The 17,074-nt window shown below is 39.1% G+C and overlaps 2 protein-coding genes across 3 annotated transcripts in view; both read left to right on the top strand.

The window, feature by feature from the left end:
• SOGA3 (SOGA family member 3) overlaps window positions 1-2,071 on the top strand; it is a 39,576-nt gene extending 37,505 nt beyond the window's left edge. For both annotated transcript variants that reach the window (XM_027691539.1, XM_027691521.1), the window contains exon 7: window positions 2,049-2,071. The gene's annotated coding sequence lies outside the window, so the exon portion shown is untranslated. The remainder of the gene's footprint in view (window positions 1-2,048) is intronic.
• A 3,270-nt stretch (window positions 2,072-5,341) lies between these two features.
• KIAA0408 (KIAA0408 ortholog) lies at window positions 5,342-14,819 on the top strand. Its single transcript, XM_027691554.1, has 4 exons — window positions 5,342-5,466; window positions 5,671-5,750; window positions 7,037-8,411; window positions 10,302-14,819. The coding sequence occupies exons 3-4, from the start codon at window positions 7,038-7,040 to the stop codon at window positions 10,473-10,475; spliced, it is 1,548 nt and encodes a 515-aa protein (XP_027547355.1). The 5' UTR covers window positions 5,342-5,466; window positions 5,671-5,750; window position 7,037; the 3' UTR covers window positions 10,476-14,819.
• Window positions 14,820-17,074: the final 2,255 nt, after the last annotated feature.

Raw genomic sequence — 17,074 nt, forward strand, 5'->3', positions numbered from 1 at the left:
GAAATGTTTTTAAAGTTTGTTATCAATAGATGTTTAGAATGCAACAGATCTTAAATGCAATAGAATTTTTTTGCAAGTTGTTTTTGGTCAACACTTACTGAAGTCTGGCCCAAAGCTGAAACACTGGCCTGGAGAGGTGCAGTCTCTATAGCCTGGCTGCATTCCCTAAGAGGCCAGGAGCAAACCAGCGCTTGGCTTCTCTTGTGATGAGAATGCCGTGCTGTCTTTCAGCAGGTCTTAGTTACAAGGAGTTTCATGTTTTTATAAAGCTGCCCTGTATGTTTTTAGGCAGGGGAAAGGAAGGGTTTGAAATCTGTTTGTAGGCAGTTGAGGGACAGATTGCCATTTCAGAGGCCCAAAAACAGGTGCTTGGGATAAACTGTTTTGCAAGCCCTGAGTTAGGATTGGGCCCATGATGGCTTGAGAGGTCCTGTGGGAGGACTTGCTATGACCCAAAGACCTAAGTAAACTGTTGGGTTTCATCTGAGCTCTTCTGCTTGTTCACAAAAGAGTCTTACTTCAAGTTTGGTATCATCTTCCCAGTGAACTGAAATAACACAGACACTGGTAAACGGTGATTACACAGTAGCCACAGCTGAATCAACAAGACTCGTCCAATAACATATGGGATGGGGAAGAACTTTGTGTGAAGCTCAGGAATAAATTTTCACTGTATCATAGAAAATGTGGGCAATGAAATGGGCAGTTCCTGTGAGTTTACGATCAGTGATCGTCAGTCAGGGAAATGAACAAATTGCAGGAAGGTGGGATGGTCTTAGCCCTAGTTAACCCTCTGGTAATTCACTTGTCTGCCCATTTGATTTCTGGCAGGGGACCAAACCAATGCAGAGGTGTTTTATCACTAGAACTAGATTTATGTCCACCCAAGTAACACAACAATTGGCTTTGAGAACTAAAATTAACAAACTCAAGTCAATGTATGTGTACCAGCCATTATACCACAGGAGCCGTCATAACTGAATGAATGAGTGTTATTTTGGTCTTGCTGGCATAGTAAATGTGCTGATGGTAGTGGGGTTTCTATTGTAAAGCCTAAGAAATCAAGAGAACACCAGATCCATAAAATCTGTAACTGCTTTGCTCCAAACCCACATGAGCAGATCTAAAATAGTTCCCTTAAAATACAAATATTCAGTGGTTCGTATAATAATTTTTTCATTCAGAGACACTAAGATGCTAAAAACTGCTTAAGGGGAAGAAGAAACTGAAGTACAAATTAGTTAAATATTCTGAGAAAGGTTTTGAACTAGATTGGAGTTAGTGCTATTGGAGAATATTTTCTACTTTTCCCTATGCTGGTCCTGAAACTAACATGTATGGATTTAGATTTGTAAATACAAAAAGCTTGAACCCTTTATAGTGACTGATAGTCCTTTATATAGTAAAATGATGCTTTCTACTGTATATGTGTTTGTACCTGTTATTAGCTTTCCTGTCTTGTTTTTCTTCATGTATTCCAAAGCACTCATATAGCCATGAGAATTTTCTGCATATATCAGGTTTACAGTCTTCAGTTGCCAAAAGAATGTCACAGTCTTTGTTGTGCTCCATGCGTGCATGAAAGGAGTGCATGAGTAAACATGATACCTTTACATTTGCAGTTGTCTTTTGAACAAACCTAAAATAACTTTTGCCCTCAAGGGCAGATGTTGCAGGATCCCATGGTCCTGAAGTGCCATTCAGTATTATACAGACTCAAATTCACTGAAAACACATATATAGTGAAGAGTAATGGAAGATGCAAAGTGGCCATGGTACAAAGCCCACTGTGGCAGATGTTACTGAATTCTGTGATGCTGAATGCATGTCCCCCTTCCAGGTTGGACCTCTCTGCCCTTGGGTTTATGTCCTGTAACACTTAGTTCATCTATATTTCAGTCACACTCCAGATAAATATCAAGCAATCATATGATACTGTTTCCTGAAAGCACATTTCAGTTATGAATTTTGTGAAATTGCTTTGTTGTTTTTTGTTCCCTGAAAGCTAGAATCAAATACAAGTAAGACTTATTCTGATAAACTTCCAGGAAATATTCAGGGAAGAAAGAAAGAAAGCAAAGCTCTCTTTGCTGTTGCACGAACTGTAACCATGGACCTGCGTAAACACCTGGAGAATACTGAGAGGAACTGGAATAAAGAGAAGATGGAATTGCTGGAGAGATTTGACAACGAAAGGAAAGAATGGGAATGTCAATGGAAGGTCATGCAGAAGAAAATAGAAGAGGTACTTCTAAACAAAACTCTGAGCACTACCATTTTCACTTGGGGTGAAGTGACATGGAATCACTTCAATTTTTTTTTTCTGAATTTTATCCTGTTTCTTATGTCTCACTGGAAGTTTCTAATAGCTAATACTAGCATGAAAAACCTGAGATTAAGCAGTATTTGCAATTGCTCATTTAACAGTCATGAATAAAGAGCAGAGGGTGAAATGTCGCTTTGTTTGCGATGAGATTGTTGGCTGTACGTACTGCTGCCAGTTCTACTGGGTGTGAGCCACACTGCCTATATTATACAAGTTTTTGTCAAGTACATACTGAAGAATATGGAGTTTAGGAAAATACATATTTAGTAACAAAAAAATCTAGGTATCATAATCTGGCAAAAAGGAATCATATGGCAATGTCTGCTGGGCTAGATGGTAATATTAAAAATAATACATATGTTAAATTCTGCATGATATAGAATCATTCTGGCTAGAACCTGTTCCATTTATGGATGGCTTTTAGGAGAGGAAACAGGTAAAGTAAATAGCATGAAAGTCCTGACACCACTTGTGTTTACACATACTAACAAACGCTCACTCCCTGCCATTTGCAATGCATCTCCTTCCAGAAGTAGCTATAGCAATTATTTATTATTCTTTTATCCCCAAATTGTCCCTGCAGCAGAACCCTCTGGCACTATAATGCATTAACTGAGTCTGTTTGGCTACATATAGAGGCAAGTTTTTTCATTAGTGAACTTTTCACATTTTTCATCTAATATACACATGGAGTAGTTTTTTCTTGCTCTCTGCCAACACTGTCCTGTGGCTGAGCAACACAGGAATGTATGGCAGAGATTGCTGAAATGAAAGTATGAGAAGTAAAATGGTCAGAGCCAAAGGAATTACAGGCATACACTGCCCATTAAACCAGCCTGCAGCATAACTCCATAATGTCAGCTTTCTTATATTTTACCTGCAATTCTTACTTGCAGACTTTAATATGATGGTCTTTGTCACATTTTTCCTTTTGTGTTAGGACTTTTCTGTGGAATTGTACCTAATTTCACTACCAAGGTGAGAATACTCCAAAAATTAGTAATGTGATCTGTGTATGTAGTTGAATTTCATTTTCTCAGGTATATGAAGCATTTTGGAATGATGGTAATGAAAAGGTATTCTGGCTATTAGTAGTTCTGACAATGTCAACAAAGACTGTTTTCATCATGTTCTTTATTAGCATATGGATTAGGAAAGCATGACTGAGACAGAAAAAGAGATAAAGAATGGAATGGGGCTGGGGGGAAGAGAATGAAGCAAATCGCTGTGTACTGCAGGACCAGACAAACCTGCAGGTGATACCCCAAGGTTACTGGTAATCTAAGGTCCCCTCTTAAGATATGTCATAGCTCCCCTTGATTTCAGTTGCCTGACATTTCTTCTCCAAAAGCCACATACCTGGAGAAAAGGGGAGATAGATACCTTTTAAATGCCATCATCTGTAGAAAGATTTCTTTAATAAAATTTTTGCTACCTTATCAGCTTGGATTTTTATTTGGTCATTTTCTCTAGCCCATCAAAACCTAACTTAATTCCTGGATTCCTCCAGGAAGACTTGTGTGGTATAGGAGATGATATTATAGTTATGGGATGGTATCCTTCCTTCTTACTGCTGTGCTGAATCCATATGAAGCTCTCAATTTCTTGGAAATGGCAAAGTTCGCCCTCAGTTTCCATGAGCAGCTGGGCTTTGGAAGTGAAATCTGAAAGCCCAGGATGAGGTCAAGTGTTAAGTCTCTGAACGTGAGAATACTTGTCATCCACAGCATTACCCACGAAATAGCCACATGTTCTTCATGTTATTCTTTTTCACTGTCCTTTCAAAAGCTGTTGTGATGGCCTTGTGCAGTGTGAGAGGGCAGGCAGATGGCTGTTCAGAGGTGCCTGCTCTGTGCTTTCTTTGTAAGAGCAAGTTAAGAATGAATGTTTATAAAGAGCCATGGGATTCTTGGCACTGGGAATTATACTGTAAGCAGAAGAGATTTTTATGATGTTGCTATTTTTTCTAATGTATAATTTATCACAGTTCCTAGTTTGAATGTGCTGGGCGACAGGAATTAACACTTTTTCATTTACAAATGAAGCAACTGGATCTCAGCAGATAGCATGAAAGAAGAGCGTGACAGTGCATTGCCAAATAATACTATTCTGCAGTACTGACTTATCACTCCAGTCAGAGGGAAGAATTCCACTTGCCTGAGAACCAGAAAAGTCTGTTCTAGTGCAGATGGCACTGTATTTGATGTGAATTCACTTCCCCTCCTTCAACTAATATACTTTAATAGGCTGTAACATAGCCAGAACGCTCTCCCTCCCTCACATTCCCCCACATTCCCTATCCATCAGGTCAGGGCTGTGTCCACCACATAGTGTAATAAGATTACTTGGAAGGCAACCATACGGCTTCCAGCTCAAGGCAGGGCCACTGATCTCATGAGATCTCTTCCAATTCCAGCCATGGTTAAAAACATGGCAAAGAGTTTGTGAATGGTAGCAGCCCTTTCCTTATCCGGTGACAATAATGGTGTGTGAGCTATCACACTAGGTGCTCAGCACTTTTCTACAAACACATGTATAAAATCTTTCCAATCAGTGCTACTGAGTGAAGCATTGTTAACAACAGAAGATAGATATGTATTTTACCATAAAGTTCATTAGAATACCATGATTTAATAGAAGGTTCTATTGTTTTTTCAGCTCTACCAGGAGGTAAGACTTAGAAGGGAGAGCAATATGAATGTCCGTGATAACAATGCCATTCAGAGCAAGATGCTGCAGCTGTCTATGCATTCCCCTACTTTGCAAGAGAGTGACACAGTGGAGCTGAACTTTCAACACAATATGGAAAATGACAGAATGGAAAAAGGGAGTTTGCTCGGTAAAACAGGACACGAATGTAAAGAAACCAGAGCCAAGAGCAGAAACAATACTCTGTTAATGGACAATCTGGCCTTTGAGAACCATGAGGAACTTGAAGACAGCCACAGCATCAAACCTTCCAAGAAAAATACCAAGAATTATATTGGTGATCTCAATGTAGTAAGTAAAGTATGAGCATGTTTCAGTTACAAGGGTGAGGAAAGTACTGAGGACTTTGGCCTGCCAGGTTAACCTAAAGAACTGATCTCTCTGGTTTTAGCTTTCCAGCAAGTCACTACTTCCTCCTCTGTTTACTATCAGTGACTGTCCTCTCACTATTTAAATGTGTTAACAGCATGCTCTTTACCTCTCTTCCTACTGTGGGGGCATTTTTGTATTTATTTTTTCTTGTGCCACTTTCCTCTGCTGTGAGTCTGAAATGTGAATGACCACAGGTTTCAAAATAATTCTGGAGATACCATTTAAAACACTTATATTAAAGGACTGTTTTTATATTTATAAAGGCTCTTAAAGAACTTGCCAGAGTCAGTGAAGAATTATGCAGCTATCAAGAAGAAATTCGACAGAGGTCCAACCACAGAAGGTAAAAACATATTTGGAATTCTTATATTAGAGGAAGAAAATTAATAATGAGACTGTGCTACTTTTGCTGTTCACTTTGAAGCTGGGTTTGCTATTGGATTTATTAGGAGTTGGGCAGTTCCTACTATCCTAGTGTTTCAGTGCTCAGCATAAAACATTCAAATTAAATTTACTGAAATATGATAAAAGAGCATGTTTTATCAGCAAAATGGAGTTTTTCTCCAGAACCTACAAATTGAAATTAGTATTTCTATGAGATGAAATTATACTTGTTTCTAATGGCTATATGGAGGATTGGCAAAGTGAACAGATAGTTCTATCTGCCCTGGTCCCATTTTCATGCAGTTCTATACAACACTGTATGTGTTTGTCAGGCTGGGAAGTTTCTTACTTAAAGCCCAGATCTAGCCATAAGCATGGGGGATATATCAGGAACTGACAACCCAAGAGTGCAAAGAAGGCAAGAGAAGGAAGAACCACCATACATTTGTACTAATGGAGAGATAGCAAGTCAGCCCCTGAAAGGTATGGCAAATGAACATTCCACCATCTGTTAAATATTCAATATTTGTGGTCTTCTTTAGCAAGCTAATTACCAGTCTTCTCCTTGAGTTGTGCAGAAATTCTCAGGTAAGAACTGCTGGTGTGATAGGGTGCTCATGAAAGAGATTGAGAAAGGCTGTCTCAGCTATGCTGAGACCCCATTGAAGTGTGCATCATGGTAAACTCTTCTCAGATGCTCCCAAAGAGAAGAGGGACTTCTTACACTCCCCCATGCCATCATTTGGCTGTCTGTCACTAGTTTATTATTGTAGCTGGGCTAGTGTTTGTATCTTTAAAGCAAATAGATTCATAGTTTCTAAAGGTGATTTTTTAACAGATCTCAAAAGACACTTTTACTGTCGTGTAAGGTTAGGAAACCTACACAAGGGAGACACTGTGTCCCGAAGCTTATAATCATGTAGACTCATGGGAGTTATTAGAACTCACAGGATTCCTCTGTCCTTATTGTAGGATACGTAAGAAAATAAACAATCATCTAAAAAACTCAGGAAAAGAATTTTAGTGGCACAGGGAAGGAATACAAATTCCTTGTTTTGATCTTTCTTCAAATTCTTCATGTATGTTTCAATTATGCTGGGTGTATCAGCTGCAGCAAAACTGCTCCCAAATCTCTTCAAGCAGCCAGTGTTAAAACACCTGCTCATTGGGGAATGAATCCATGATGAGGTCCCCTGGAGGGATCGTTATTGCTCGTCCCTAAAACACTTTTCCTGTTATTTCCAGAATGAAGTCACTTCCTTTCCTGGGGGAATTTGAGGAAACCCAAAATACAGTTATTCTGCCTGAGATGAACCATGTGTCCAGCAATGAATCACAGACTTCAGTTGCTTTTGAAACAGAGGAACACAATAATAGGAAGAATCTGATGAGCTCCACCAAGGCTTTGAAGGATATGTCTTATGGTGGTCTTACTGGTGACATAGGAACAGACTTCAGACCTTGGCAAAAGAAAGAAGCTCCACCAGTTCCTCCACGGAGCACTTCTCGGCACCTAACAAACTCACTTTCTGCAGTTGTACAGCTTTCTGAAGCACCAATAAGAGACCCAGGCATCAAAAGCAATTGCAAGGTTCAGGACTGTTGGAGTGGAGGGAAACTGAGGAATTCTTCACCTGTAAACAAGAATGAATCTGCAGCAACCTGTGCAAATGAAGGGCAGGTTGTGAAAGTTCCTGTGATGGTAACTGCTGCAGTACCTGTAACCAAAAATGAGTGCAGTGTTCCAACAAGTTTCTGCCACAACACATGGGCATATGATGTGGTCAAACTTGGGAAAGACAACAGAAGTGAGCCTTTCCAACTGTCAGCCCAAAAGAGTTGTTCAGATGGAAATATGGCCCAAAGCAACAAGATGCACCAGAAACAAAACCCCAAGTCTCACAGCAGCCCTTTTTACAGTAATGTCTTTTGTACCCCCGCTTCCCTGCACAATGACCTTTTGGAAGACACCAGATATACTTTGGGAAAGACCCAAAGAAATGAAATGTTAGCAGCAAAGATTGATGAGTTTAATCGGACTGTATTTCACACAGATAAACATAACAATGTTCTACAACAAAACCAGGTGCCTCAAACAGCATCAGAAGATCACAAACCCTGTGGCCCACTGTGTGACTCTGCTACTAGCAGGACAGAAACTGTAAATACGTCTTGTGTTTCAAATCCCAAACTCTCTGTAGCCAAGGAACAAGAAGCTAGCAACCCCAGCAAAGCTGTCAGGACAGCAGGGCAACAAAAACAAATGAATGGACTTCCAAATACTAGTGGTTATAGGCACATGCTTCAGGAGCATGACTGGAGACCAAGTAATTTATCCGGTCGCCCGCGTTCAGCTGACTCAAGGTCGAACTATGGCGTTGTTGAAAAGCTTTTGAAAACCTATGAAAAATCAACAGTGATGTCTCCGTGTAATGCAAAATGCTGCAAAGATAAGTGGACACAGGCAAATTCTGAATTCACTGATGAGGGTTGCGAGAAACTGAGTCAGTATTTAGAAATGCTCCAGATTGAGCAAGAAAAGCAAGAATTTCCGAGGAATTCAGCCAAGCATATTGGGCAGCAACTCAAGCAAGGAAAAGAGAGACAGAAGTTACCAGAGGTAAGGTTCATAAGAATGGCAAGACCAGAAAAATTCAGTTTCATACCAAACCTGGGATTCTAAAATGAGGCAGGCTAACATTGTATTGTAAATAATTATGTAGAAATAGACATTTTAAACCAAGATCTGGATGAATCAGGAGCATTTCCTCTGCAGATTATAGAGTTGTAGAAGGGCAGAAGCATATAAGTAAGAGTGGAGATGTGTGCCAGATTCTGATCTCTGCTGCTGTTCTATAAAGCTGTATTTTAACTGCAATGCAGTTATACAAGGATTGAACTAGTGAGAACTGCAATCAGGTTTTAACCCCATCTTTCCTTCCTTTAGTTATTTCATAAGCTTTCTCAAAGGGCTCTTAAGCACACTTGTCCATGCCCAAAACCCTAGAGGTCTTAGATAGCATCCAGGGTGCTGCTTGGTTCAGGATTTCCTTGGAACTGCCTATGACAAGGGGTATTGTAACTCCATAAATTTTCCAGTAATAAAGTGACCTCCTCTTACTCATGTCTCAGTACCAGCTTCTCTTATATATTCAAACATACGCTCACAGAAGCAGAAGATCATGGCATGACTAATTAATTTATATTTGGCTGAATTTTATTTGCAGAAGTTTAGAAATACTTCCTTTGCCAACATTCTTTCTTAATGAAGAGAGAAACAGATGGTTTGGAAAATATACTATAAATTGCAGGTTCTGTAAAAGTCCGCAAAGAAAGAAAAATATTTTTTCCTGAAGTGCTCCTTGGCCAACAAACACAGATAGATATGCCCCTTAGAATCTCAAAAAAGAGAAGGCAGGTGTGTTTTGAACTGAGAAACTTAAATGGGTTCAGACTGTCAGCTGGTATGCTTTAAACTGTCACAAATTCACAGACTTCAGTAGAGCTATGTGGATTTAAGCAGCTGAGAATCTGACCATGCAGATTTTCTTCCGCATGTCTTTCTGACAGCCTTGCAGTGAAGCAACATCTCTTACTTAACAGACACATCTTTACTACAGCAAAGAAAGAAAAACCCATGAAGCTTACCATTTCTTTTTCATCTGATAAACTTTTGACAGGAAAACAATTTTTCAGCAATGGAGGAAAGAAATAATGATTAAATGATGACTGAGTTTATACTGATGTAAGCCCAGAATAACTTTATTAAGCCAATTAGATTTTATTTCTCCATAGGCTCACACTTTATATTGTCATTTCTATCTGTACAAACTAACGGTAGAATACTGCCTGATTAGGAGTTACCATTTTAGGTCCAGCAGCATGCATGTCACAGAGCTGCAAAGAACTATACATGGCATGAGGCATTTGGTTTATGTTCATTATTTCCAATTCACATCACTGCAGCTATGATCGAAATCTGTTGGGTTTCCTGAAACTCTGCAGGTAGACATAACACTATATTAATACCTAAACATTCTGAATTAGTTACCAAGTGTAAACAGCTTCACACTGCACTAATGGAAACAGAGTTCTTAACAGACTATGTGACTGTTGAAATAGGATCTATCAAAAAATACCCGAAAAATATGTAGATCATACGTCAGTAATATAAGATGGTATTCTGAGTTCTATACTTGCAGTGTTCATTGACCAAAAAAACCTTCCAAACATTAAAAGAAATAAGAGGTGAGTGTCAGTTTTGTCTTGCACTAACATTTTATACCTTTCCTTGTGTCTGACACTTGTCTCCATGTATTTTAAACCACAACTGATGTGAGAATCCTAGTACATAGAAATAGCTGTTCTTTTGCATTCTGTACATGACTGCACTCCTTTTAATAGCTTCCGACCACCTGTTCTGAGGTCACCACAAATGTCTTCCTGCATTCCCGCTGCATTCCGCAAAAGCCTTAACTTGTTAAAGCAAGGAATTGCCTTTGTGTTCCAGATCTGTGTGCCAGCTAAATGTTCAAGTGAGAAGGGTTTTTCCCGTCCTGCTCGGCCAGCAAATCGACGCTTACCTTCCAGATGGGCATCTAGATCCCCCTCAGCACCACCTGCTGTGAGAAGAACGGTGTACAACTGCTCTGTCTCCTTTCGGTCAGAGACCTCAGTAGTCTGAACCCAGAGCTGGGTTGGATGGTGTTGTGAAAGCTCTACACCTCATTATAACTGTGTTTGTTATGTGTCATAGCAACCAGTTCTACACTGTTGTATTTTGTCCAAGAGTGATCCCCACCACATGCTGGACAAAGCATTCTCAATCTTAGGTCATCATCACCGTGGTCTTCAGTGTTTTTATTGAGATGAAATAACTATACCCCTGGTTTTCTCTGGGTTTTTTTGGTAGTAGTTCACAAGGAATTTATTTTGAACTGCATCTTCCTTAATTTGCCAATCAATTTTGAGTTGAAACAATGTATAGTGCTGTATATTCTGACTCTTCTGCAAACAGCAGAACGTAAAGCTGTATGCATGATCATGTGTTTGTAGGTGCATGTGTTGGACTAGGAAGTATACAGGCCTGTATTTAGAAGAGACAAACTGTGCTAGTGTTGACATTGAAATTGCAACCTATATGCCTACATATATATATACGTCATGTTTATTTTAAAAAGTTTGAAATATACAGTCCTGATGACATTTATATTTTGTATATCTTTTACATAGGTTCACAGGCGTAGTATTTAATGTAAAAAATACTTAAATATTCATTTTTTGTGACTGATTGCAGCGATAATGCCTTGCACAATATGTATCTGAAGCAGACTAGCTTGACTGATTTGTCAGTCATGCTTCATGGCATCCTCGTTCAGCTTCCTAACCCTTATGCTAGGTCAAAATACCCAAACATATTTTTTTCTGAATTAAAATATTATATGATTTGTAATACATTAGCCTTTTTCAGCACCAGAGACATTTCTGAAATGTTCCAATCCCTTTAAAAAGCTTAAATGTGCCATTTTATATATAGCATACTGTAAACACTTCGGTAATTTCAACTACTGTAACATACAATTTACGAAGAGAAGAAAAGGGTTATATATGCTCAATTCTGTAAAACTTATTTTTCCTTCTAGCATTATACTTTGAGGTTTGGCAAAGTCAAATAACAATGGACTTGTTTACTTTCACTCAAGGCAGGAGAACAAACACTGCTGTTCCCAGTGCTGCAGCCACACTCCTTTTTTACTCTTCTCCTAGACTAGAGTGCCTGAGCCACTTGCTCATTTACTGCTCCCCGACTGACTCATGGCAGTCAGTTACAAAGTTTACTTGCGCTCTGGCAACAAGCTGCATCTAGTACGGAAATATTGCATCGAGGTATGATCACAATTGTGCCCAAAATCCTAGACACGTGGCGTTGCAAGTATGTTTTTGCCATCACTTGACTTGGTATTATGGGCCATCTGAATGACATGCACAGAACCTGGCTTGTTCCTTCCCACGGTGTGAGAGAAACATGGATGCTTCCCAGACTCTGAACTTTCAGAAAGACAGTGTCTGTTATCCTGGAATTTTTGCACCCTTTGTTAGGCTGTTGCTGGATGCATAGTGCAGTAGTGATGATAAATGTTACCTTTAAGTAGCATGTCTAGGTTAAAAGGAGTAAAGAGGCACTTCTTCAACATCAGCCTGATCTTGTCTTACAACTTTTCTTCTCCTGGAGAAACATAAGATGTTCAAAGGAATTTTAAAAATCATCCCGGGATCCATTAATGTGCACATCTTCGTATGTGAATGTAAAAAGGATTTCAGAGAGAGTGTAGGCTTTTGTCCTAGTGAATTGTATATGTGGCAACATAGGGAAAATTAATTGTGCTTAATTTGGTAGTAATCTGTTGTCCTATTCCAGTCATGTTGAGAATTCACACCTTTTTCCTTCCTTTTAGGACCTTATTGTTCTTTCCTCTACACAGCTTTGATTTTGAAGAGAGAGAAAACAGGAGGCCATGTGTTCTGAGCAATATAGCCTATATGGTAGCATTGGTAACTGTTTGGGCTTGCCAATATTGGAACAAGCAGGCATTAGAGTGGTAAATCCCACCTTGTCATGCCATTGTGGCTGTCTGCTTGGCAAAACCATGCCCAGAGTAATTTGCCTTATCTAGACTTCTGGTCCTTTCTAAGTCTGTCTCACTACAATATATGAAGACTTCAAGCCAATCAACAATTCATCAAAATTTACTCAGACATTGCAAAGTTCTTACTGGAAAAGATGCAAGGACAGAAGATCTTGAGGAAAATTTATACAGTTTGGATGCAGTCAAAAGTCTGTGTGCTTAAGTGAAAAATCAAGAGTTCTATAAATTTGCCTGCTTGCCCTAATTTAGAGATTGCACTCCATTAACTTCCTTAGCACTAAAAAAATTAGAGATGATTCACAGTAAATTTGGAACATGGCTTAATATTCTAACTGGAAATTAGCAAACCAAAATGCCTTGAAAATTGACCTTTTAATGCCTAAGTAGCTGATCAGCTTTAAATGCCTAAGGCTGAGGAAAGAGTAATATGAAAGAATTGGAAAAAAATATGGTTCTTTATTTCAGTCAGAGATGACTGCAATAACACTTCTTTAAATTACCTCTAAGGTAAAGTTAAGCAGTTTTGTTCTGAAAAATGGTGGTGCACTTTTGTTTGAAGTATTTAACTATAAAAGCATTTCCCTTGATTAGTCAGTTAAGGTGTTTCTTTAGTTCCCCTCAGTTTCTTTGGTTGCCTTTGACATAGACCACATTGTTGAATAACAGAGAAAGGATCAAATATCGACAACATTCCCTGATGTATGTAAGTTTAATGAACAGAAGGTTTTTGAAATAAACTAATAGGTCAAGGACAAATTCATTTTGTCAAGGTTTTCTGTGTCCGCCTAATTACAGACATTGATTCTGATGCCCAGAAGTATCAAAACTGGTGATTTTGGTTTGCAGGTGGCTAGTTGGACATACTAATTTTAGAAAGTTGCCACTGTCACTGTTTAAATATTTTCTTCAGCTGCACTCATAACAGGGACAGTGGACTGTGGTGATTTTTCTAGTTCCTATAACTGTGATTACTGAACCACAGTAATGGCCTTATTCACTTATTTGCTTAAGGGGAAGAGCTCCGTTGGGCTCCGTTCCCCTGTATTATTTCTGAAAAGGAAATCTACACATACACACACACTCGTGCAAGAAACAGAAATTATCTAAATATAACTTGACCTTCCTATTAATCCTAGTGTCACCTATGGAAGTGGTGAGTTTTGTAAGCCTGTTTTTAAAATTGGGTTTTAATATTTTTCCTCCATATGCTGTCTGAAGTCTTAATGCAGATATATGTTTTTCTTACCTGCACTCTGAATGAGTCTAAAACTCTCTTTATTGCATGCTTGTGGGCCTTAGTAACTCTGCAGACGCAGTCAGCTGCCCATTGAAATAGGGATGCCACTAGGAATCAGCTGGCTGGTTCTCAGTTGACAGAAAGCATCATTCTCCTTCATGCTGGGAGATGGAGCCAGAATTGTTCCTTGAAACCGTTTTAGGGAGGAACATGGCAGGATAGAAGCACATAGGGTAGAATCATTTAGACCCTATCTGCACATGCTACAGAGCAGGCCACCTGGAGGCTTTAAAACTGGCCTGACTCAGCCTCTGCTAGAGGCAGAAGGAGTAGAGAAAAAGAATTTCCTTTAAAACCCCTCAGTATCATTGCTCAAACTCAGAGTACATTTCCACTAGTGTTTTGTCTTTACAGTGTTAGTGATAGACTTCTTATGTATCTTTAAAAAGGGATGAACTCTGCTTGTTCTCCACCAACAGCAGAATTATCTTTCACTATTACACACACTGTAAGGGAGTTGGCTGTTATATATAGGAAAGAATTGGCAATCAGTGTAATATAATTTCCAGAGCATTCAGAACACCAATCTATTTCTCCAGTTGTCCATTTAAAAAATTGTTTCTGTAAATAGGGATTTTGTACCCAAATGGCTTCAACAGCATTTTAGCAAAGATCTACAGCAATACAGAAGGTAAGACATTTCCCTTACAGTTTTGTTATTTCTGGACTAAATTTCCTAGCATGCAAAAACTTATGCAATTCTCACAGTGCTGCTAATGCAAAGAATTTCTTTGGCTTTGAGATATGTAACATACAACTCTAGCCGTTATACTGCTGATATTCTCTATTGGACTCATCTGTAATGTGTCTTTGGTTGTGTTCATCTCTTTAAACTGGAAGGTGGAATGCATTTGCTCGAAATGCACTAAATCAAAGAACCTTGTTGCCTCTCCGGACTTTCCACCCCTTCTCAATTTCCAGTGGATGTGTATTTTTATGTGGTTTATTGCCACTGGTCTGTGTGTATATGTCATACCATAGGACTTTCTATCTGTACTGCAGCCAAAATATTTTTTGGACAGCCTATTCTAAAAAGTTCTGATATTACTACTGCCATTCACAAATACATTAGATCTTGATCTATTTTTTTGCATCACTGAAAACACACTTTCTTCATCAACTGTTAGTGGCAAATATTACACAAAATTTTGTTTTTTGAAGTTATATTTAAAATGCTTTTGAGATTTGATTCTACACCTCTCCCTTGCATCTTTTGTATTTGCAAAGTGCTTGCATCAGCAGAGACATCTTTCTGATGTGTAGAGTTGATGCAGTTGCTATATGGCTGTGGGAGCTCATGCCTAAGGGAGCCTTGCTAACTATATTACCCTGAAAAGTATTATATCAGAATTTCCATGGGGTAAGAGAGATTGAACTTCAACATGATCAAAGTGAAAGTGTGGTTTATGCCTTTTCTCTAGTACCTGCAGTCTGCAATGTTTCTGTTAAAGGGTCCAGAGTTTGTTTCCTCCTAGTGGTTGCATGTCTGTGTGTGTATGGCCAAGATGCACTGAAAAATTACACTATAGGGGAGTCCATACATCTTACACTTTTAAATCAGGTTGTCTAGTGTGTAAGCCCAAAATATTCCACTCTATTGCATGAGATAATGTTACCCTGTACTACAGAGTAGATTTGATCCCAATATGAACTGGGGGAAGAGAGCAGACACTGCACAGATAGACCTAAAGTATGTAATACAAGCAACTAAGCTGTGCTGGCTGATGTTAAGGGGTGAGCTAATGGGGTGAGGTGACTAGTCACCTCATTAAAGCCAGAGGTTCTTTATTACTAGGTCTCAGTGGATGCATAGACTTCTACTAACCTGCTAATGTGTCACAGGGATTGTAATGCTGAGAAGCCTGATTTTGATTGCTCTTCCACCTGGATGGATGCTACTGCCTGTGGCAGATGTGCCTAGATAGTCTTTTGCCAGTGCCCCTCAAAATTCCCTAAGGTAGTTTACTGCAGCTAGAAGAATTTCTAAATCATATTCACAGTAGAAAAGGACTTTCATTAAAGAAAATTGCATTCATATGTGAACTCTGCGAACATGACCACTGCCAACTGTCATGGTGACACAGAAAATCAGACTGTGTTTTACTGCTATATCATGAGATATCTGCAGCAGGTCAGCTGTTCTGGTACCATATATGACGTAGAGCTGCTTAAGATATGTTGTTGGAAATGCACTGCAGACAGATATGTGTGTACCTATGGTCTGCTTGTTTCTTTGCAGAATCTTTCTAGTTTACACAAAGATATTCTGTTTGTTTAGGGTGTTTGGGAATTTTTTTCTCCAAATTTACTTGAAAGCAATTGAGCTACCCAAGTTATTGCTGATAAGAAGTCTCATAGGTGTTTTTCCGAAACCAAAATATCTACTCAGAGAAGTAGCTGGCTACCAAAGGAGGTAAGATGGTAAGATCTAATTTGAACAAGCCAGTTCACAAACTGGCTCATACGCTGTTACATGTCTGTGTACACACACACACACACACACACATCTTAGGAACTTATCCTCCAGGAAATCCCACATGTCCAAGGCAGTTGGTTTTGCCATATGACACTATTTACTGCATATAGGAGTACCATAATCACACGCATAGTACATACAGAAAAATGATGTCTAATATTGTATGTAAACAGACTCCTCCCAAAGAATGGTGCTGAAATGTTTTACATTAAAAACAGCATGTGACTTAATGAGATCCAGTAGTTTCTGAAATCCCTCATATAAGTAAATGCAATCAAATCTTTTAATGAAAGAAACATGCTTATGCATGTCACTTTTTCCTTCCTACCTTACAGCTCTGATCCTAATTTTGCCTCATGTACTGCAGGGAAAAAAAAATAAAGAAGGGAAGTGGAAATAGAGATAGTCAGAAAAATCCTCTGTCAGTGCCTCTAGCTTAGGCACTGGAAAATGACTGGTACTGGTCTCACTGTACATGGGTGAGTCTTTGACAGCTTATTATTAAACAGTATTGACCATGAAAAGAAGATGATCTTCCATTTCTTCTCTCTGTAGTTTTATTCCTTCCTTCCCTCTCCTTCCATCAGGAGGTGACAATTCAGCCCCCTAAGGAGAAGTAGGACTGGTAAAAAAAGCTGTGTGGAAGCTTCTCTTCACTTTCCAGCTTCTCTTCTGCAGGCCTCCAGACCTCCAAAACACATCATGTTGGAGACAATGTGAGAAGCCAGAGAAAGATGCCTTTTGGGGTCTTTCTGCAAGAAGCACTGCATCAGCCAGTTTGGGGCTGAACAGTTTCATGGGGTTTTTTTTCCAACTGTAGTGTAAAAAAGCTTTTTCCTCTTCTGTGCAGCAGTCTGTCTTTA

Source organism: Neopelma chrysocephalum, unplaced genomic scaffold (assembly GCF_003984885.1).
Source record: "Neopelma chrysocephalum unplaced genomic scaffold, ASM398488v2 Primary Assembly neopelma1_23, whole genome shotgun sequence".
NCBI classification, from domain to species: domain Eukaryota; kingdom Metazoa; phylum Chordata; class Aves; order Passeriformes; family Pipridae; genus Neopelma; species Neopelma chrysocephalum.